The sequence below is a fragment of the Strix aluco genome, chromosome 4 (genome assembly GCF_031877795.1).
Source record: "Strix aluco isolate bStrAlu1 chromosome 4, bStrAlu1.hap1, whole genome shotgun sequence".
Lineage (NCBI taxonomy): Eukaryota > Metazoa > Chordata > Aves > Strigiformes > Strigidae > Strix > Strix aluco.
Window position 1 is genome coordinate 105,893,566 of NC_133934.1, and position 23,154 is coordinate 105,916,719.

General features: G+C 40.5%; 1 protein-coding gene across 5 annotated transcripts; it reads right to left on the bottom strand.

Annotated features, from left to right (window-relative positions):
* Positions 1 to 827: 827 nt before the first annotated feature.
* MLH3 (mutL homolog 3) lies at positions 828 to 23,042 on the bottom strand. 5 transcript variants are annotated; one of them, XM_074824748.1, is made up of 13 exons: positions 22,929 to 23,042; positions 18,706 to 22,049; positions 14,034 to 14,132; positions 13,301 to 13,371; positions 12,210 to 12,314; positions 10,077 to 10,149; positions 9,378 to 9,449; positions 8,298 to 8,406; positions 4,860 to 5,019; positions 3,653 to 3,676; positions 3,373 to 3,454; positions 1,949 to 2,100; positions 828 to 1,311 (listed from the first exon to the last, which is right to left on the bottom strand). In XM_074824748.1, exons 2-13 carry the CDS (start codon positions 21,974 to 21,976, stop codon positions 1,240 to 1,242), a joined length of 4,290 nt encoding a protein of 1,429 aa, XP_074680849.1. In that variant the 5' UTR covers positions 21,977 to 22,049; positions 22,929 to 23,042; the 3' UTR covers positions 828 to 1,239. The 5 variants fall into 5 exon arrangements, 4 of the variants coding, with proteins under 4 accessions (XP_074680849.1, XP_074680850.1, XP_074680852.1 ...); XM_074824749.1 differs by lacking the exon at positions 22,929 to 23,042 and adding an exon at positions 22,559 to 22,874; XR_012623304.1 differs by lacking the exon at positions 3,373 to 3,454.
* Between the last annotated feature and the right edge of the window lie 112 nt (positions 23,043 to 23,154).

Sequence of the window (23,154 nt, forward strand, 5' to 3'; positions counted from 1 at the left end):
GCAATTATCTTCAATGAATTTTTTTGGTAGAATTTTCTCACAATTTTTGGTGAGTTGCTGAAATGCAAACTAGCTTTTTGTACAGTGCTAGAATGGAAATTCCATTCTTGATGAAAGGCAGACCTTCAGAAGTCCCATCAGCTAGCTTGTCCCCCTCTCTGTCAGAAGGCAGAGCTCAAGCTCTTGCTTTGCTTATTGTAGTCTGAGGGTCTTTCCTGTGCTAAGTGACTGTGACTATTCTTCCTGGGTAGACGTCTTGTCTCATTTGGAAAGTTCTTGATTTTTGTGAGGGGCAGCATGGAACATCTTAGAAATCTCAGGCTCTTGCAGGTCAGTCTGATCACTTTTCCTTGGTTCCTTTTATCAATATATGGCAATACACTACACCACAGTTAAGGCATCAATGAAAGTAGTTTCTGCTCCTTGTTTTGCTTTTGATTCAGCAGATCTCAATATCTCTCTGCTGTGGTTTTAAGTTTAAGATGACACCATCTTTTATTGTTCTGAAATAAACTCTACTCCTCTACCTTAGACTGAGACACAAAATAGAACTGGAACATGTAAAAAAAGTTCACCTATTATAAAAAATGCAGTGGGCTCTAGCTATTTCTGTGGGGATATGTTTCTGTACCCTGAGAACATGGGGCTATCCTAGGGTTTAGAAATCTCTCACTCAAGAATGCAAACTGCAGGGAGCTGGAGAAAACAGCTGGGCGTGTCATTCATTGCCTAGTTAAATAAAAAGAATGTTTTTTGATCCTAAGTTGACCTATATATACTATGAAGCTGGTCGGTCCTCATTCCAACCCCTGCCATGAGCCCAAGGAAAGAGTTTAGTGTCATTTTATTAATAAATACCTCCCCATTTTCAAAGCACTACAAAATACATTAACATAAATAGATCTATTATGCAGAATAATGCTGTGCTTGCAGAGAAAAAGCACTTTAGTAACTGTGAGTGGCTGCAACTTCTTGCCTCCGATGGTCAAGCACTGACAGAAGGCCCAGGCTTGCAATGTAATTCCTTGATGTTGAAGACACTTCAGGCTGTGAGGATGGGCTCCTCCTGCCACGTTCTCCGGGCCGGTCTCTGCTTCTCAAGTCAGTACTGGGAGCAGAACTGCAGTGACTGCACTGGCTCAGAGGACTCTGCTCCACTCAAGGTATTGTCTAACAACAGGGGGACCTGGATCATACCAGCACTTCTAGTCGTTACAGTTTAGTTTTAACTGTTTTTGATTAGGGTCTTTTTTTGCCAAATAGGTGCCATGCTCGTGCCATCTTCCGCAGTCTAGCCAAATTAGGTTTAGGCTGAAGAGAGAAAAATTAAGAAGCACTAAATTGTAACTAAGTAAGTGAGTTTCAATGCCTCCATACTCTGCCCTAATACAGTCATTCCCAAGTTTTTTTAATATCTAATTCAAAGTCCCACCTGACTTTAAACAGAATCCAATTTCATAACTTAATATAGCACAGTAATAGCAAAAGGGAAGGAGTAATGATTTATTTTTTTAAAATTTAGATGTTGCTATTTCTTTGCTTTTTTTCCCCATTTTATAGCATCTTAAACTTTGGGGAAGGAGGCGTTTGTTTAATTAGCATCTTTGCCGCTAGTAGAATATCAGAATTTACATGTTTTCCAAGTTTCACACTTAAAAACTACAAACACTTTATATTATATGCTTAACTTTAAGGACTAGTGGACACCATTTAAGTCAATGTGACCATTCAAATGACATATGGCAAGATCTTTGCTAAAGTGTTTGCAGGACAAAAGTTTAATGTTCTGAAGTTTTATTTTATTGGTAACTGCTATGTAAAAATTCAAGATACAGCCAGTGGTGATGGTTTCAAACTGGCCCATTCTAATTCTAACACACACGTACATGACATGCCTCTGACAATCCAGAGTGAATTACCAGAGGCATGTCTGTGTGCCACACAGTACCTGCTTTTCCTGCTGTAGATGGTCTGTGTCTGCAAGAGGCATCATGGAAGGTCTTCCATGAGCACACTGGAAGGGCAGCTGGCAAGATGACAAAGCTTCAATAAGCCTGCAGCTCTCCTCCAAAGTCAAATGCTCATTAAACTTAATAGCTCCTGAAAAAAAAAAAAGATACAAATTCTTGCACATGCTGCCAAAGAGAATTCAAACCACCCAGCGGACTTCCCTCCACAGCTGTGGTTTTCACAGAAAACAAGGCAGCTCACAAAGATTAGCTGGGAGGCTGCAAAGGCAGCCCAAGGCTGCAGTATGGCAGATTTAGGGCTTAGCTCAGTTAACCAGCTGCTGCATAAGGTTCAGCTTTCCATGGCCTAAACTCTCACCTCTCCCAAGTCTGGTGGATGGTAAGATTATTAGTTTTTGGCTCCTCAGATGTCATTGCAAGAGGCAAATGGACTTTTTTTTGCCTTTTTTTGTGTGTGTATATGTTACAGCTGAAGATGCAACCAGTTCACAAATCAAAAAGTATTAAACCAAGACGACAGCTAGTATCAGTTCCATAGGCTTTATCAGTTCTATGTGCCTGCCACTGACAGGCATCAGTTCCAAGACCACATGCTAGGCCTGCCACTAAGTCCTTTCTCACAAGTGAGCACTTAATGGCACCCAGAGAAAATCCAAGCAGAACATTAGGGAGTCATTTCAGAGGTGTTTGCAATCTTTAGCCTTCACAGATGCACAAGACCATGTGCAATCTGCCTTTCAGCCATGGGACTTTTTTAGATATAAAAAAAAATTATATAGTGTCTGCCATTTGTAGAATGCAGTGACACTCTGAAAATAGATGCTTTTGGTTCATATTGTACAATACTGTACATGGCAGAGGAACTGCCACAAGAGGGTAGAGCTACTGCAGTCTACACCTGTAAAGTCTGCTCATTTCCAGGTGCTGGAAAGCCATAGTCCCCTAGAAGATGTAAATTCTTACTGCACTCCTTCCAAAGATAATTGAAAGGTCACAGGCACACATAAACTATCACTTTTGATACTTATATAAAATAACAAATGCTTTTTGGGAAGAGTGTCTAAGTCGTCTTTCCTGCTTGCTTTCAAACAGATTCCAGTACCTCCCCTTGCCCTTTCACAGAGGGCTCACATGGATGAGTGCATCTCAGAATTGTATTCTACCTGTGTTTCTTGTGAGGGTTGGAAAGTATGTTAGGCCCATACGTCAATAAATCAGAGCAGTTTTGTTTGACCCTCACAGTGGTCTCCATGAAGAACATTATCTCATCCCTATGAAACACAGTCTGGAATTCCTGCAAACACATTCTGAAACCACTGCCCCAGGGAGAATGTTGTATAGACAGAAAGGTTAAAAAAAAAAAAAAAAAAGAAAGAATGAAAGAAAAGCACAGTTTCCCTACCATGACAGGCCTGGGAAGCTAACACCTTCAGAAACGTCAGAGGCAGTGTCCCTCGTGCTCCTCCTCCTGTGGTCTGCACTAGCTAAAAGTAGTAAGTGAACATCATCTTACTTTCCATTTAATATGAGAAAAAGGAAGAACTGTAACACAAAGGAAACTAAAAATGACGAAAAGCTAGTGGATTATCTAATTCACCTCTCCCATTTGAGGTTTAACACACTTACTCATGCAGTAAGCTTTGCATTATTCTAGTCAACTTTAGAAGCAGACAGCAACTCACCTCAACTTGTTCTTGAATAAGCTCCTGGAAAGAAAAAGGTAATATCATCAGTTACTATTTCTCCCTTTCATTGCCCAGCCCTGCTTTGTCCACATTTGTGTATAATTTACTGTGTAACTGCCAGAACCAGGAAAAATGATGCTGTTGCCAGTACACTCACCACGGTGTGAACGATCTAGGTACAAGTCCTGACCTCTCACAAGCATCTTACCAGACTTTAGACTAATCACTTGGTTTCTCTCTGCATCAGTTTCCTATCTGTAGAATGCATATAATGGAACTCTTATACCTCAGAGTGCAATGAATGTGTGTTATCTTTGAATAGCTGCCCTTTCTTCTCTGGATAATAGTCCATGTGGATTTAATTTCCAATGTCTAAAATGCAATGAATTCATAATCACACATGAATAGGTGCTACCAGTCCTAATTAAAATAAAAAGGACTGCAGAGTAGATCTGTCAAAATGCTCATGAGATCTTGAGGTGTCAGCTAAGAATGAGTGCTCATGAGGCACAGACCTGATTCTCCTCCGCCATTTTAGTGCTCTTGGCTCCCAAATCACACCAGGAGAGTGCAGTTTGAGTTATTCCCGATTATAGCAAGGTTGGAAAAGAAAATTTTATCCCATAAATCATCTTCTCTATTTCTTCTTTTCGTATTAAAAGAGATGTAGGGCAAGACTGGACTGATTCACAATGACTCAGCCTAGTGGCTGAATATGGTACTCCAGAATCAATTTTTAAGGAGTCCTTGAAGCAGTTATGATTGTGGAGAACTGTTTACAATGGAAACTGCAAGTAATCAGTTCAACAATTTCTTTCTCAAACTGCAGAATATCTAGAACAGCAGCTTTTAGAAAGCTGCACTGCCCACGTAGAGATTTCATGAAAACAACTTTAAATCCTAACAACTATTTCTGTATCAGCAATATTAATCATTTTACTGTTCATTCAAGCATTCATGAGCAATAAACTGTTGAAACATCTGTACTATATACTATTTTTCTTAGTTTCTCTGACAGTCCAAGTCTGAAACAGTCTCCTATTGTTTTTCTGTTATAGTTCAGGGATTTCAGTTGTGGGACTATTTAGCTACTAAAAGCGATGGGACCTCACTCTCTCACTCATAACAGAGATACTCTAATACCCTGAGCCATTAACACCAAACAAGACTCAGTATCACAATTTCACACATATCCACAGCTGACCTCCACAATGCTTTTAGTGACAGGTTGTCTTTTCCGTCGTAATTCATTGGCTTCTCTTTCTATAAAACACAGTGGCACTTTCCTCACTAGAATCAAGGAGCTGCTGGTCTCAGGAAATGATAATTCAAGACCCAAGTCCTCCAAATTTTTGTAGCAGCATCTGAGGAAAAAAATACCAGAAATAAGACATCAACCACAGTAGCTATGTCTCCACAGCATATGTAAATATTTCTGTAGTCCCCAGAATATGTTTCTCTCTGCAACAGTTTCCAATCTCAAAATCCATGCATCATGACATTCCAAGTAATTTTGCCCTTTCAGCCTACATTCAGCCATATTTTTTCACTCCAATCAACTGTGCATATTTCATGTTCCACAACCATAAGATCTAAGAGTTCCTGTATTACGTGGATTTATAAATCTACCTTTTCTAAAGATGCATGAGGCGTCTGGTTCAACACACAAACACTCCAAATATTTAAATTATGCATCATAAAGACTCCTTTAAGTCTAACCTAAAAATCTGTGATTTCAATTGACACATAATAGCAAATACGATGGAAAAAATATTGTAAGAAATGTATGTTGGTTTAATAAACTTTAAAGCCCATTAAGCAAAGGGAAACCAGGAAAGAACAACCTCTAGTTAATCTGACATATGTCACCCTGTGGATGGAAAAATACACACAAAAATGGTACTTCAGAGTCAGATGAGAACTTGTTTTCAAAATGAAAACAACTGTAACAATATATAGTTGATTTTATTAACTCAGGGAATATTCATTTAAAACAAAGGCAGTGAAGGTCAATTTTAGAAAATAGATTCTTTGAACAAAAAAGAAGCTAATCTAAATTTACTAAAATCAGTCACAAGAATATAATTATTAGTCTCCATATGGAGACGACCTGTGTAATTCAACCAAAAAAAAAAGACAACATGTATAGCCTTCAGCAAGAGCAGAGAAAGACAGAAAAAGCCCATTGTGGTGAAATGACAGAATCCAAGCAGCTATTGAGGTCAATGAGGCCTTTTTTTTTTTTAAGGGGAAAAAAAAAGACGGAAGTTCAAGAGAGTCAACAGAACAATGCATTACTACAATGCTTAGTAGACAAATAACAGAATCAAAGCTGCAGGTGAACCAGACATCCAATTGAACTATTAAATAGCAAGCACAGCTGAAGGGAAAGGTCTTTTAGGGAAGTTAATTTATTTCATTACATCAAACTTTACCACAGATTACAGTCATACTCTGCCAGCAACAATAACAACAGAATTTACATTTTTACATAGTACTTTTAAATCATAATTTTTTAATAAGGATAGTCTCACAGAGTGATTGTAAAGAGACGAACTGCCCATAAATACTGATAAATTAAAGAGCAACATGGTAAAAGCACCAGTAAGCCAGCACCAGCATATGCCAGCACCAGTAAGCTTTTTCAATCATCTTAAGTGATAACTGAAAATCACAACTGGCATCCCACTGTGCTGAATAATTTAACCAGTGTCCTTAGAAGAAAACCATGCCTCTCTGATTTACTTTACCTTACTGATTTTTTTAGCCTGTTTGTGATATAGCTGATGAAGAAAAATAATTCACAGAATTTATCTGGTCTTTCAAAAAGCCTTTGATGCTGTCTCTTAAAAGTAGCTAGAAGGGCAAATGCAAAAAGTTGTCAAGTATAGACAAGTAACATTTGTCATGATTTAGAGAGTATGGAAAAAAAGTATGCTGGCCTCAGTTGGTCAGTGTTCAATATGACATGAGTCCTGATCTGTATCTTCGTAATTGTTGATTAATGATGTGGAAAAGAAGGAGCATGGACAAGCAGGCAAATATGTAGAAAACACAAAATTATTTAGCTGAGACTAAAGATGATGTTGAACTCAAGCAGAACTTAAAACAAGTAGAAGAATGATGTATGAAATCAGTAGGATGAATGAAAAAGGTATAATGAAAAATGGACAGAAAAACTGAATTCACTGCTCCTGAAGACAAATAAACGCAAATTGTCAGGAATAACTTGACTTATTTGTACATTTTGTTGCCTTCTACATAAATAGCAAAAATAATAAAAAAAACCAAACCACCCACAACTCTGTGTTTAAGTCTTATGACCATTCAATAAACAAGCAGTTCATGCAAGTAGCAGTAGCCAAAAAAGCATACAACATATCAGGTGTGGATATAATAGACAGAAAATATGGGCACAACTGCAAAGCTACTGTACAAATCAACAGGATACCCTCACTTGGTATACTGTATTCAATTTTGACCATCCAGTCTCAAAAGTAGAAATATCAGAAATGGAAGACATTCATCAAAGATGAGTGCAAAAATAATTCAAAGTTGAACAAGAGGCATTACAAATATTGTGATGTTAGCAAGAACATCATTAAGAGGTGGGAACAACAAAGGCATCCAAACATTACTGAACTATGAACAGCAATGGTTATGTTCTCACATTTTACCCTAAGGCAGGTGGAACATAACAGTGCTTTACACTTTCCTTTGGAATTTCTGGTATTGGCCATTGTCACACAAAAGAGTTACCGAACGGATACAGCAGTGATACTGTTATGATTGGAATACACCCAAAAAGGGCTTTACACCAAACAAGTGTATCCCTATAGCAGGCAACAATCTTAATAAGGAGTGATTTAAAAGCTGTCAAGTTTGCCACAGGCATCAGAAAAAAGAGCAGTTTGAGAACAATGAGGTAGTCCTGTGAATGTTAAGGTAGAACTTCACCTGAAAATGAAGAACAGTGCAGGGAAAAAAAAACACAAATGCATATGACAGGGGACAGACAGGGGTTTTGAGGAAAAAAATTTAGTGTCCAATACATCTGCAATAGTTCAACAACAAATCTGTATCTAAACTCTTGCAGTACAAAAGTTAAATATCCTAATAGTAGCTAGGCCACCATTCTGAAACATTTGGGAAACAGTGTTCATTAGTTACTCTTGGCAGGCACCTAGGATTAAGGAATGCATTTTTGAAGGATTCACAATACCAACTTTCCATATCCCATGCTTCTCTTCTCAAACAGTGCCTGTTAAATCAGTGACTAGATCGATACTATGGGCACTGCACTCCCGTGTGCACTCCTGAGTCCTGAGCCCCAGACGGTAGGATGTGTTGGAGCCTGCTTTGGCACTCTCCTGGCCCACACATGAAGGTTTGCTTTCCCAGGGAAACAAGAGCACACTGCAGAGGCACAGAGGTGGCGCACCACAGGGCTTTGTCTTGAGATGTAATGATGCGCCTGAGAAGCACACCTATGTTTCTCAGCACAGATAGAGCCGATTGGCTCAGGATCAGGAAAGAATCAACAGCTTCCTTCCCCAGCTTCATGGTAACCTAGCAATATATAGACATGTTCCTGGTCAACACAGCCATCCCCAAAAGTTTAGAGCTATTGGCCATTACTAACCGTAGAAATCTTCTTTGTTCTTCTGTAACTTCAATCTCCAAAGGGGGAGAGATGGAGGAGGACAGTAATTTCTTCTTGCCACATGCTGCAGCTTCCTTCTCATAGGAATCTGTGAATGAATCGTTCAGAAGTATCCACTCTTAGAATATTTACGCAGGCATTACCCTTAATGACCCTATGGTCTGGCATGTAATCTTCTGTTTGGATTAAAAAGTGACCACAGAATGCCTTCTCCTGAAACTTGTGGAGGACTGGGAATGTCACAAACCAGACACCCAGTCTCTGGGGAAGGGTTGGTTAATGCCACTTTGTATTTTCCCACCAGTTCCAAAAAAGAGTCACCCTAAATAGCTAAAAAAACTACTGATATATTTAGTCCCACTCACAGAGAGCAATTTTTCCACAAGAAGTCTGACATAAATGGCCTCAAAATACAATTCATTAAGCATTTCTCCCTTCAGTCTTTAACTTTTTTCAGTACCTGACCAAAAGGAGCAGAGTTCCTGGAACCCTCTGCAGGAACTGTGCAGTATTTATTGATGAAAGAGAAGGTCAATGATTTTTAAGTACTTGATGGATGGCTATTGTGCTTTTTAACACTGAAACCAATGGCTAATGGGCTTACAGAGAAGACTATTATCCCTTTGCAAACAGTTTTAGATTGTGGAAATTTTAGGCTTTAAGCACAGTATTCAGCTAAAAAAGAACCAAATGAACTACGCTCTTTATTCTGCATCCCATGCCTCATTCTTCACAGCATAACCACATAATCTTATTGATGTTGTTTTACTTCCTCTTCATTGTTTTTCCTATCACTCTTCCTGCTCTTTTATTATGTCAGGACTATTTTAGTTTGATAGTTCTGTGGGTAAGGAGTGTATCTTCTATTTTTGGAAACACTGCAACAATTTTCAGCTGCCAATACTATGACTGCTACAGATACTGAACGTCTGTGCTCTCCTAAGAATCAGGATAAAGATGACAAATGAATATCCTACTGGTTCCATACATCCCAGATAGCTCGTTTGTACTTTTCCGTACACTGTTTAACTTTTTTCCTAAGACCATCTGAACCATCACCTGCAATAAGTTGCTCCAGGCGGATCCGTTCATGAGCTGCATGTTGGTCCACCAAAATCAAGAGGTTTCCATCTAAAAATGTACCAGAACAGATGAGAAACAGGTGACTTTGTACCAGACCACTGCACTCCCTGAGGCCACATTTAGAAGATAACTATCAGCCAGTTTTACATAAATAAAGTGAGGAGGAGGCTGTGTTGGCAGAACATAAAGTCACTACGGAACAGAAATTTAGTGATCTAAATTCGCATTTAAATTAAGGTAATTAGATTTGAGTTAACTCTTCTCTATTGACATCCTCATCTAACTTCAGAATGAGAGCTGAGGTCACCCACAAACTGTTCTATTTAATACAGTCTTTAAAAATGTTACAAAACCTACTGGTTTTGAATGACTTTTTTGTACAGCTTCAGCAAGCTTCAACAATGAATATGTCCAGACACTGTGAACAGTCTGAAAGACGCTAGTAATTTGAGTACAATCTATTTTTATAACACTAATCTGAAGGCAGTAGGAACATTCAACAATGTCCAAAATAAAGATAAAGAAGATCCAGGAAATTTCAAGTGAAGACTAACATTTTCCTCTACTCACAATATCATCCCAAAGCACAAAGAGAATACAAACAGGACAGTGTTCCCTCTGCAATCTAACTGCACTTGACAGCCAGCTCAACTTCATGTTAATAACCACTCTTACCTGCCTTTTTATCCATTTCATTCCTAGTGTTGATTAAACAAGCGATAAATTTATTGTCCACTTGCTGAAGAACCTGTAAAATACTCAGAAAAATCATCACCCTGTGGTAGAATTATTTAAAAAATAAAAGAAAACAAAAGAAGACAACAATCAAAATGGATCAAGTGCATCAAATAGCCAGTAGGATGACAGGAGGGTGGAAACTGCATCTTTTCTAATCCCAAAGAATTTGGCCTAGCATAACTGAGACTGGGGAGGTATATCATTATTCTTTATAAATATAGTGGGGGCTAAATATGGAAAAAGCAACAATTATTTAAGCTAAAAGACAATACTGGCAGAAGGTCAAATGACCATAAATTAGTCATGAAACAGTTTAGTCTGGAACTAAGAGAAAGTTTCAAAATACCCAAGAAAATAATTATAGATCAATTTTTTCAAACAGAGTCATAAGGGCAAGAGTTCTAATTGTTCTATGGTGGAGCTGGAAATTTACAGAACGGATTACATAGTCGTGTAGAAGCCTCCTTGAGTTGGGAATTAAAGCTGTGCACAGCAACTCTGAGTATTTGATTTGCTGATATCACCAAAAGAGAATACAAACAACCTTTTTTAACCTGCCCTGTGTTTAAGGATTTGTGCTGATCATCTGTAGGAGCCAGGAAGCAATTTTTTCCTCATTTTCTGATGTAGAATTTGCCTCTATGACTTGATTCCACCTTCCCCTCAAGGATCACAAAACAACCAGAGCTACAGGGAATACTGAGGAGGGATGCACAATGCTTTCAGTATCTTATTGCTAGATTTAAATTAGCAGATGTGGTGTTAGGGTGGAATTTCTCCCCAGGTCACATAGATAGAGCTCACTCTGAATTCTCTGTCCCACAGCATGTGTGTTGTTCACCTCCTAGGTAAAAATGAATAGATGACTCTATTTCTTTGCAGGGATGCAAGACATTAATAATTCTTTATATTCTCTTCCTGTGGCATGATGCAACATTTTGTGCTTTTGGTCTTTTCTACAGAGATTCTCAAAATTTCTATAGGGTACTGAAGGCAGTATTTAGCTTCTTCAGAGATGGGAAGTGGTAACTTCTTCTCTCTTTACCTTCTTAAAAACATACAAAGGAAAACATTATGCAGGTAAAGTTAAGCACAGAACCGCTCATTAAGTTTTAAAGAACAGTTCTTATCATGAATGAACTGAAAAATGGCACCGCTCCTGTCTTTTTGAAACGGACAGCTTTCCTCTCCTGTCTTTTTGAAACAGAATGTTTACTGTAATAACTTTATTTACCCCTGCTATTCTTGCACACACAACATAAATAAGGGAATCATTTGGCTCCTTCTCCACCCTGGAGAGCAACTTTACCATGCCCCACACAGTCAGAACCTGCAATCTCAAAGTCAGCAATCTGATTGCATGAGAATAATGCTAACTGGGCCTGTAAGTCTCTTATCATTGGGATGCAAGAGAAGAAGAGAATCCACTTTGGCATTTCTATCCAGACAAACCATCAAAGAATGCAAGTTGAAGCCCAACATTTACATTAGCTTTTAAGCTAACATTCAAAACATTTGATAAAGAAGCATTAAAAAATAAAACTTGATGCTATGATGCCACTTTTAAGAATCACTTCAGGGAAGACATAAATCCTAAAGTGAAATTTCAAGTCTTTCCATGAAATCTGGGATTTGCTTTTGAAATCACTCTGGTGAAGAATTACATTTCTAAGGTCAATAAAAATGGAAGATAGAAGACACAGATTTCAGAGGAATACCAACTAAGCAAATGTCTACAATAAATATAAAAAACTGCCCATTGAAATATCATTTAGTTAACAGTGTTTCTAAGCAGCAGTAATAGGGCTGCCTCTTGATTTAACCATACAATCAAGGAATTTTAGAGTCACTTGCAGATAGCTGATTAACCATGAGATGATACTAAGATCTGGCATGACATACACGTCTGCTGGTATCACACAACAACCAAGAATTCTGTTTGTGCTTGTGAAAATTAGGGACACGAACTATTACCCTGGATAGCTCTTTCCCACCAGGCAGAAATATCAGCAAATCCCACCTGCTGAGAGGGAATTTGGGGGTGAAAACTAGTAATAGATCATATTGTACCTGCATTGAATGAACCATGTCTTTGGTGAAACGATAAGGATACAAGATATTGTGAATTTTCACAGCCAGATTGTCAGCCTGACTGCTGGTCACATCAACAGCAATCTGTAAAAACAGAATTACAGATCAAGCAGGCTATAAAGGATAGGGCAAAAAAACCCAAAACCACACAAAATACCTCCAACAAACCAGCTTTAAGAAAAACTGGAAGTAACTCTATTTTGACAAATCAAGCTTTCTACACAAGAATAGCAGTAGCTAAAGATACCATCCAGCAATCCCTGTTTCCATCCCCATATACTTTCCCATCTGGATATTACCTCTAACTTCAATGTATTCAGCTGATTTCAAGTACCTATCGGAAAACCTGAAGTTAATTATCAGCCTGCATGAGGTCTCAATGGATTATTGCATTACAAAAGATTAAATGAGTCAGAGTACATATCAGAGCAACAACTGAACAGAACTGTTCCTTTTCAGAAACTCACCAGCAGGTGGTTTGTTACTCCGTCCCTATTGTTTGCAGGTGGAAATGGTTACACAGATATGTTTACACACACACAACATGATGATTAAAGATAATGCTACCTCATGACAACAAAGGAAGTTTTTCTAAAAGCTCCAACATTGTTTTCCTCTCACATGCTATAATCCTCCCAGGCTATAAAAACAACTATAGTAAAATATACTTCTAAGACCCATTGAATCCCAGAGAAGAAAGCTGGGTTATTTTCACTCGGTCCGCAAACAGGACAGACACTATATTACAATTTTGCCATCCTTTAACTTTCAATTTTAAGACGACTATCTCTGCAGAAGGAAAGACAGCTCACAATAATGTTTTGGTTTTGAAATGACGAGGGAAAAGATTAACCTGATGCCTGCCTCTCTGACTTTGACTAAATCCACAACAGTGACTTATATATAAAGAGTCTATAAAAACACATAACTGCCAGGTCTATAGTCTAATATATGGCTGAATAACTCACATGCAATGATTACAATATTTGTAAATTTGGTCCCCATGTCAGAAAATAATAGGAGGCTAAAATAGAAGGCTATTTTACCACGAGATGTGAGATAATACTTACCTCTGGGCAGGGAACAAAAACAGGATTATCCCATTCTGAAAGTAACGACTGGAGAGACTCCTCTTCATCATCTAGGAAAGAACACACTGATAATACAGGGATTACCACCCTCCATCAATAGGAGGTGCATTGGGTACCTCTACCTCACACAAGTATTTCATTTTTTTTCCTTCATAAAAAGGGGAGAATGTACAAATAAGTAAGTAATGGAACATGAGACTGGGCTTCTTTAATGTCTGCTTTAATGAGGAAGGACACTGCAGCTTTCTGACTCCTAACCATGCTGCAGCACAATTCAACAGGCCCTGAAAATGGGGGGGGGGGGGGCGGGGGGGAAGGGAAAGAAAGACCTGTTTAGCTACCCACTCCCTCTGGACAAAGCCACATACCAAAAAGATGATTTCATCCTTTCCACCGCAAAAAAAATTGTGAGGACTGAAGCTATTTTTCACATTCCAAGGTTGGAATGAGTACAAAGAAGGGAGTAGGTAATTATTCTTTAAACTACTGACATAATTCAACAAAGAACTGGGTATTTCATCCTGTAAATAAGTATCCCCTAACCTGCCTTCAACCCTAAAAGGTTTTTTTTTCCAGTTCTAGATTTGAGATGACTCACACGGTCCCATTGTTAATAGACCTTGAGTAATTCTGGGTTCCTGTTGGGACATCTGGGAGAATTCTTTGATTTGTTTTTACCACAGAACACTGTGTCCTGGAAAGCTGGCCCTACCTCCCAGATCCTGGCTTGCTAGAGTCTTCTTGTTTCGAGGTCTAGGAAGGAAGGGTAGCAGAAGCTCACTTCTAAAGGGATGGCACCTGAACTGAATCCCTAAACACAATATAAATTTATTGCTGCAGATTCAACAGTATGCAAAATTAAAAAAGCTATACAATTATTATATTCTCATAAATGAGCATGTGCTTAGCTCTGTATAAATTAGAGTACCCATCTAACACTGAGAAATAACAGCACATATGTAAAAAGCTCAGAATTATCAGACACACCTGCATCAGGAAATGTTATTTTAAAATACTACCATGGCTTCTGCTGGACTGTCCTTAAAAACTGGCTGCTGCTTTAAACATGTAAGAATTATTTCCAGAATTAGTGCAATCAGAAGTGTTATCCCCAAAGAAAAAGAGGAGGCATATGGTAGTCTGACAGATATCAAAACACTCTTGAATTCTCTCTATTAAGGAGTGGCAAAGCTGTCAGTCTATCACCACTCCTATCAATACTTAATACAGTTATCAGGAACTTGTAAAACTGAAAACTACAAGTCAGTGAGACCACAAGAGATATCAGAGTTAGCCTAACAACATGTTCCTACCCACCCAGAAATGATTTAATGATATTACAAACCTGCACTGTTATCAAGATTATTAAGAAAAGTGGCTCAGATTTCCAGCACAGTGGTAAACATTTCACCCTTCCTTTGGTACAATTCAGACTTCTATTCTTTGTGAAATAATAATGAATTAATAAAGTTCCTTTCTACTGAGAAATTAAGGGTGTGCATTCAGGAAAAGTGGCAGGGTGATAACGCCAAAGAAAACCAGCTGCATGCTGATAAGCTCAGTGTGAACAGGCTCTATGAGATTCTAGGCCAGTCCGTAGACTCCTGACTGTTGACTCCATTCCAGTAAGGATCAGTGATGGTCCTACCTACCCTGGAGACCGAGAATCCTTTCAAGAATCCAAACTGGCACCCCAGCATGGGAGAGTAACTCAGCATCTCATTTTCACAAAACCCAGAACAGAGGACAAGGTGGCCTGATGTGGTTCCCGGGAAACTGTGGCACATTGAAGAATGCTGCCTAATTCAGAGGTTGAGTTTGACAGAACTTTTCAATCGATCATAGAATCACAGAATGGTTTGGGTTGGAATGGACCTTAAAGATCATCTAGTCCAGCCCCCCTGCCATGGGCAGGGACACCTTCTACTAGACCAGGTTGCTCAAAGCCCCGTCCAACCCAGCCTTGAACACTGCCAGGGAGGGGGCAGCCACAGCTTCTCTGGGCAACCTGTTCCAGTGTCTCACCACCCTCACAGTGAAGAATTTCCTCCTGGTATCTAACCTAAATCTACCCTCTTTCCGTTTAAGACCATTACCCCTTGTCCTGTCACTACACTCCCTGATAAAGAGTCCCTCCCCATCTTTTCTGTAGACCCCCTTTAGGTACTAGCAGGCCACTATAAGGTCTCCCTAGAGCCTTCCCTTCTCCAGGTTGAACAATCCCAACTCTCTCAGCCTGTCTTCACAGGAGAGGTGCTCCAGACCTCTGATCATCTTTGTGGCCTCCTCTGGACTTGCTCAAGCAGGTCAATGTCATTCTTATGCTGGGGGCCCCAGAGCTGAACACAGCACTCCAGGTGGGGTCTCATGAGAGTGGAGTAGAGGGGGAGAATCACCTCCCTTGACCTGCTGGTCACACTTCTCTTGATGCAGCCCAGGATATGGTTGGCTTTCTGGGCTGCAAGCACACATTGCCAGGTTGTGTTGAGCTTCTCATCAACCCAACACCTGCAAGTCCTTCTCCTCAGGGCTGCTCTCAATCCATTCATTGCCTAGCCTGTATTTGTGCTTGGGATTGTCCCGACCCATGGGCAGGACCTTGCACTTGGACTTGTTGAACTTCATGAGGTTTGCCTGGGCTCACCTCTCAAGCCTGTCAGGGTCCCTCTGGATGGCACATCCCTTCCCTCCAGTGTATTGACCACACCACACAGCTTGGTGTCGTCAGTACACTTGCTGAGGGTGCACTCGATCCCACTGTCCACGTTGCCAACAAAGATGTTAAACAGCACTGGTCCCAATACTGACCCCTGATGAACTCACTTTTATAGCTATTGTCATGGAAAGATATTATCTCTCAAGTTCACAGAAGCATCTATCATCTATATGAACAGAAGTCCAGTATTTTATACATATAATAAACAAAGAGTCATCTCCCTGCTTCTTGTTGCAGAGAAAATCCTTGTTCAGGATATACATTGTTCATAAAGCTAGGATTTACTTGCCCAAAGGCCAGTGAGAATTCAGAGCTGACAGAGATATTATTAATCTGATTTTTCTGACGAGTAACATCAGAAAAGGTGCTGAGGATAATAATGTATCTACTTCATACATGCAAACCACATAAAACTACCATACTCAAGTATTCATTTTCACTTGCCTCAATTAGATCATTAAAATATACTAGTGTAATGACATATCAGTCAATAATGTAATAAAAGTAACAAAAAATGCAAATATAGCTGGCACAACAATGAAGACCAAGTTGGATGATAACCTACTACAAACGCATAGCATTAGATTATTCAAAAAGGCATCTCATGGTGAAATGAAGCTTGATAAATTTTCCCATGGAAATTAGTTCAATTAGTACAAAGATGCCTGAGTCTAGCCTACAAAATCTAGCATTTTTGTTGAGCACATGGCTTGTGACTAGAAAAGATAGCAGATGGCCACTGCTGTCATGGAGAAGAGGATATGGATTATTCTTACCCCCTTCCACCTGTCACCAACCAGTGTAATTTCCCTAAATTTGTGTATGAGATGCTGTTCTTAATAAATCATGTGGCTATGGAATTCTAAGTCAACACTGTGGGGTTACTGACACTACTCTAAAAAGCAAAATGAATGCGTACACAGCAAGTGAGGAAATTATTCCACTCCTGGGTCTTAACAGCAGTCCAAAACAGTGCTCAACATCAAGAGACATGTTAAGACAGTTATGTTTATTCCTATGGCTAAAAATTATGAATATCCTTTTCTTGAAAAATGTGTGAAAGAACATGTTTGTTGAACTTTGAAACTCTAAGATCTGTAGTGTCTAGCCACAGTTCAAACACCCTGTTAAGGTATGGGAGGTCCAACCTTCAACCTAAGAAAAGCAAAAAAAGCTGCAGTAGACATCTCACCAAAGAATAACACCATTGACAGAGTTAAGAGTAGCACCATTGATACAATGGAGAGTAACACCAATGATAAGGCTAAGAAAGAACAATGCTGTTGGAGGTCAAAAAATGCAACACAATATACGTCTTCAAATACTACAGACTATACATCATCTGAAAGCATAAGGGTACGTGAAGTATTCTCTTCATAAACATGAATGCACTATCCAGCTCTTTGGATAGAAGGTCATGCTCCACATCTCAGTGGTTTGGCTGGCTACTAAACAGCACTGCGGGCAACTGAAATTGGTAAACCACAGAAAGTGTTAGCCAAGGAGCGTACATTTGCACTTGCAAGTAGTTTTAACCAATAAAAACAGAGATGTTCTTCTCCTCGTAACAAGTTTACTTAAATGTAACACAATAAATAATAAAAACTATTGGCATCAATTATTATACTTAAAAGGGAACAGCTTAACAACTGAAACACCTACTGTACCAGTGTTTCTATGACTGGTGATAAAGAAGGAAGTAACAGACAAAAATGGAACAAACCAGAGGCTATCATGATTGATTAGACAAATATTTCATAGGAGAACTATCTAGAAAGAAGTCCAAACTACTTTTTCAAAACAAATTATGTTTTGAATTATGTCTACATGCGGAACGGCTGCGTCTTCGCTCATAAAATCTGCCTATAGACAGAACAAAGAACAACTTTGAGCAAAGATACATCCATGGAAGGGAAAACTATCAAAGCCACTACCCTGCCAATCCAGATCAGGGCACAGAAAGCCAAACGCAACAGACAGATCAGTGAAGACTCACAAACACCACACACCTGAAAAACCAATACAATGCAGTGTCCTGTCACCCCTGGAAAAGCTCTACCATCAAACCACCACCAACGCTGTACAACATCTCCTACAAAGCTAAATGGGAAGGAACAGCCTTCCAAAACCTGCGGAAAGGAGACTACGTATTCTCAATGAAGAGTTAGATTTTTGTTCATTTTCCAAGGGTCGTTTTAAATTTTGTACGCAGGTTGAAAAAAGATCATTTTAATATGGGGTTCTCAATAACAACATACTCTTTGAAACATAACTGTTTAGGGCAAAATGGTAAAAACCACAGTATTTTTCTGGTATGCTTATTTTGAAGTATGTTTCTCACTTTATATATGACAACAATTATATATAACTGTGATCACAGTAAATGTCACGATGCCCAGTGAAAACTAGGCAGCTGTTAATTGACAAGTTGCTGACATTTCTTGTTACTGTTTTATTAAAAATTATGTTTTAATATCTTGAATGTTAATGTTTTGCTGCTTCCATAGTTCCCATCACTTTCCTGGTTTCCATACAGCTACTACATATCAGGCAGTGGCTATCTCAGTATAAACTGTCAGGTGCTGCCAGCAAGATATTTTATGCATGTAACACAACACAAATGGTTTTCCTCATCCCATTTTTATAACAACAACCACCACCCTCTTACCATTCTCTGAAACAACATTCACAGCCATTGTTGTTATATCTTGAATGCAGGCAGCTTGAAATCCTCCAGCAGGAGGAGTGCTGTAGGTGCTCAGTCCAGTTGCTTTATTGATGTATATTGTTTTACCCGATGAAACATCAAAATCTTGCAGCCAGTCAGAAGAACACAAATCATTCCTGGGATTGCCTGTGTTTGTGTTGTCTGCAGAGAATTCCAAGTTACTTAGGAAGGTCATATGGGGGAACTCAGTATTTTTCAAATTTTGTTCTGAGGATTCATATAATGCACTTTTATCTTTACAGATGAAGTTAGCACCATCCTTTTTAGCAGGTAATGATAAAACGCTGCTTGAAGAGACTGTGTACTGCCCTTCTATACTGCTGAGTGATGATGGGCTGACAGTACTTTTCATGGACTCTGCTCTCCTATCGTCTGATTGCCAGCATGTGTCTCCCTTAGAAATGCTGTAATTACATTCCCCCATTTTCTCCACCGAGGATTTATATGTTTGACAAGCATTATACGAAAAATCATTACTTGAAGATTCAAAATCAAGAGGGTAGTCATCTCTTCTACTTGTATCTGTTTGTAATTGTTCACCAAGTTGTTCTACTTCTTTCTGGTCACTTTTCATTCTGAACAGTTTGGATGATAAAGATGCTGGAGATCTTCTACAAGTTGTATTTTTTTCACTAACCTGAGAGTAATCAGACAATGTCAAAGGACTCTGACAAAGGGCTTGTTTGTCCTGTGAAATTTCTCCACCAAAAACCTGGCTATTACTAGAATCTGTATCTTCCACAGCTGGAGTTTCACAAGCACTCAAGTTATCATGAGTGTCATTCTCATCCTTTGAAAAGTCACAATTAGCTTGTGAATTAAAACCCGGGAGACCAAATTCACTCTGCTCTGACAATGGTGTTGGTAGTGTACACCTGACTCTCCCATAATATCTCCTGAACTTTTCTAACGAACCCAGCTGTGTGGACAAGCTCAGCTTCTTAGAGGGCTGAGGTCTTGGCAGAGCTATTTGTCTTCTAGGGCTTTTTATAACTTTATTGTGAGGAATACCTGAAGAAGTTGCCAGCATCAATTCTGTAACATTTGATGTCTCATAATGTCTTTTACTGGTGGCAATAGGCATAGCTATGCCCTTGCTCACCTGATTTGACAAAGTTCTGTTCTCTAAGCGCTCATTACCATCAGTCACGCATACTTCCCTGGTGTAAGGAGGTATATATTCTTTATTTGTATTGCTGGAAATATCCTTAACATATGAAGACTGAATCGGAAAATTCACTTTGTGGCCAAAAATATCCTTGGCACTGACAGGAGCAGGTCTACCCTGTGTGTTTAATGCAAGATTTGTTTCTGTTTGTTCACATTCATGTGGGGGCTCACTTTGCCTAACACATGTTATGAGGCCTGCAGAGCACAATTTTAACGGTACTGAACTAGCAGCCCCTCCTCCAGCATCATCTATCACTTCAGCTGTTTCCCTGTCTCCTCTTCTTGCATTACACACTCTCATCAATGCACTCCCAGAGACAGTTTCAGGTCCCGTTGCTGTTTCGGGAGGGTCTTCTCTCTCAGACGGTGACTGAATAACATCATTATTTAAGATATGGACCGTATTGCTTTTCTGCACTACTTTGCCTTGCTGGCTGCCCACATCTTTTGTGTAATTCTCTGCACCATGCTGCAGGTCACCGCAACCATTTGTTTTTCTTATTTCTGATCTGGCCCCTCCACTGAAAGAGGAACAAAGATTTTCTGAAGGTTTCAGATGAGTATCAGATGCTTTTTGGGAACTGTTAGTGTCTTTTGGCTCTTGCTCTGAGATATTTGATATAATGACATCAGAAGCTGTGTCATCTTTGCTGGGCAGTGGAATCTCCGCTTTATTGTTTCTACATGGATCAGATGGTTCAGCAGTCTTCTGACTTGGGGCAATTTCAGTTTCCTGTGGATTTTTTTTTGACTCTATAAGACTCGAAGAGTTTTTTCCAGTAACAGATTTCCTTTTGACATCTTTTGATTGCAAGTTATACATTTCATAGGCATCCACAATCTCATCACATGCTTTCTTAAAACTGTCTTGGATGCTCTTCTTGTCAGAGAGTGAGGGCTTTGGAACTGGAGCTTTATAGAAACAAAAGTCATTATCTTCATTAAATTCTCTGATGTCTTCACTACATGGTTCAATAAATAAATGTTCTCGTTTCAAAAATATTTTCACTCCTTCCTCTATGCAAGTTAGAAGAACATCCCAGTTCTGGAACTCAATCAGAGTCTTTGCAGGGTCCAGAGACACATCATAGTCACTGTATGCACAGGTCACATTGAGAACAAAGATCCCGTACAACTCTGGGCCACAACGATGGCGACCAGGACTTGAACTAGCCTGTCTGCTCGTAGGGCCACTTTTTGCCTTGCAAATGACACTTTCTTTTCTTAATAAAAAATCAATTAGTTTATGTAGTCTTGTTTTTAAAACAAGCCTTCTATTCACATATAAGAACTGCATATTCTTGTTGTAATGTCCTTCAGTACTGATATAACCACTTATCTCAAATCCCCCAGACTTATGATTTATTTCTCGTAACTTCTGGGATCTGCCCAGTCCATAAATTTGACAAAACCGAGAGTATACATCTCTTGTCTTAGGGAGCTGAAGCACCATAGAACAAGAAACATCATTCCTTAGAGACAGTGAAACAGAGGGATGCATCAGCGAAACAGCCTCTACTTTCTGTCTCACTCTCTCAAATTCCAACACAGGATCCATACACTTTCTCCTCACTGGTAACTGATGGAACAGATTACACACGGTGACTGTAGTTCCGCCACTTGGTCTGCTCAATTCACCTTCACAGACTTCCAGTGCTTGCCCATTGTGAAACAGTTTCACAAATGTTTTTGCTGTCCTGCTGGTCTTAGATGAAACTTCCACTACGCTGGCCATGTTGGCTATGCTTGCCACAGCCTCCCCTCTGAAGCCATAGAACTTCAGGTTCTCCAAGTCTCCCACTGAGCTGCACTTGCTGGTGAAGTACCGCTTTCCCATTGCATTTAAGTCCTCTCTCCCCATCCCAGAGCCATTGTCCACCACCTGGACCTTAAAAGCTTCCAAATCCACCCTGATAGCTACACATGTTGCTTTGGCATCGATGCTATTGAGGACAAGCTCCTCAACACACTGTCCCAGTGAGTTGATAGTCACTCCAGAACGCAGCCTGGCTCGCACATCTTCCACCAAACATTTGATCATGTCAAAATCAAATAGATAAGAAACTCAAGAAACTGCAAAGGGCTCACTCCTCCATGGTCCTTAAAGCAATTCCCTGGGTGGAGGAAAAAAAAAGAAATAAATATTAAAGGCCTGAAAAAAATTGTATTTATTCCATTTACCCTCATAAACATACTTCTGTCAGTTTTCCTGGTATTCAGAGGCTTTGTCTGTGACCACTTTCCTGCTCAGGCTTTAAGTACACAACACTGGTGCCTTCAGGGTAAATAGCCGGGATCTGAGTCTCTGCTCCTTACTAACAACATATGTGACTATCAAACTTAAGAAACCCAAACCAAACTCCAACCATGAGGCAAAACTCAAAAGAACCTGCAAACAAAAGGCTTGAGTTTCCATTTGTATCAAAAATATAGAGTAAGTATCACCAAGAACCGGGCAGAGAGCTGCTTTCCTCTTGTCTTTACCTCAATGTCCTCACATAAATTCACGATGCCTCATTCTGGCCAAAGAGCATCTGCTGCAATTTGTCTAAGAAAGGAATAAAGTGGGCTTGGGAATGGGTGTGGGATACCGAGTAAGCTCTTTAAGTGAAAGAGAACCCACTTTTTCCAGTCCTCGATGCCCACTAGTTTCTTAGTGGTATTCGGGGTGCACGCAATTCTCCCTCACACCCCTCACGCCGAGCTCCCGTGCAGCTTCGCAAGCGCCGCTCCCCCTCTCAGGGGATGTGCTGCCCCCTCCGTGACAGGCACCCAGGGGCTCCCTGGCCCCAAGTGGCAGCGGAGTGCAGCGGCGACCCGCGCCCAGGCTCGCTCCCCCACGGTGACCCCGCGGCGCGCAGGACCCGCGGCCTGGCACGCTCTGCCCGCACCGCCTGCGCCTCGGTCCGCTCCCCAGAGAAGCGGCGTCCGCAGGCAGGTGCCCGCCGGGACGCGGCGCTGCCCGTCCGGGTCCCCCCGCCCCCCGCTCTCACCCCTCAGCACGCCCCGGCCCGGGGGCGGGGCGGCCCTGAACGGCCGCGGCGCGAGGGCAACCGCCGCGAGCTCCCGCGGGAGCACAACGGCACGGGCGCGCGCGGGCAGGAAGCGTGGGGCGTCTGCGCGGCTGCGCGCGGGGCGGGGCGGGCGCGGTTCCCGGCGGGCCTGGCGCGGCGGGCAGGGCGCGCCGGGAGCTGTAGGCCCCGGCCCCGGGGGGGCCGC

Coding starts and splice junctions, on each gene's coding strand:
- MLH3 (XM_074824748.1), bottom strand. CDS start 21,976: ATGATCAAATGTTTGGTGGAAGATGTGCGAGCCAGGCTGCGTTCTGGA. Junction 14,133..18,705: donor GAATGTTGTTTCAGAGAATG/GTAAGAGGGTGG, acceptor TATTGTGTTTAG/GGATTCAGTTCAGGTGCCAT. Junction 10,150..12,209: donor ACATGGTTCATTCAATGCAG/GTACAATATGAT, acceptor AGTATTTTACAG/GTTCTTCAGCAAGTGGACAA.